This window comes from Merops nubicus, unplaced genomic scaffold (genome assembly GCF_000691845.1).
Source record: "Merops nubicus isolate BGI_N331 unplaced genomic scaffold, ASM69184v1 scaffold27672, whole genome shotgun sequence".
Classification (NCBI taxonomy): domain Eukaryota; kingdom Metazoa; phylum Chordata; class Aves; order Coraciiformes; family Meropidae; genus Merops; species Merops nubicus.
The window spans coordinates 236-466 of NW_008591998.1; the positions used below are offsets into that span (position 1 = coordinate 236).

The 231-nt window shown below is 48.1% G+C and overlaps 1 protein-coding gene across 1 annotated transcript in view; it reads right to left on the bottom strand.

The window, feature by feature from the left end:
- NAA40 (N(alpha)-acetyltransferase 40, NatD catalytic subunit) overlaps positions 1-231 on the bottom strand; it is a gene marked incomplete at both ends in the record, with an annotated part of 1,843 nt that overhangs the window by 164 nt on the left and 1,448 nt on the right. Inside the window, one exon of the mRNA XM_008935027.1 lies at positions 1-16. This exon is cut by the window's left edge and continues 164 nt beyond it. Within this exon, the coding sequence (XP_008933275.1) occupies positions 1-16 (16 nt within the window). The remainder of the gene's footprint in view (positions 17-231) is intronic.

Genomic DNA, 231 nt, shown 5'->3' on the forward strand with positions numbered 1-231 from the left:
CTCGCTCTGCTCGTACCTGCCCCGTGATGTGTTGGTGGAAAAAAAGAAGGATTTAGGAGCAAAATCCACCCAGGGTGAGGTGGAAAAAAATCCTGGCGTTAAAAGTCGTCGATTCTCGGGGTAAAAGTCCCCAAATTTTGGGGTTTGGGGGTATAAAAGGGCCCCAGGGTCAAATGGTTTGGGAGGTAAAGTAAAAAAATCGTCGGAGGAAAGAAGGATTTGGGGGAGGAA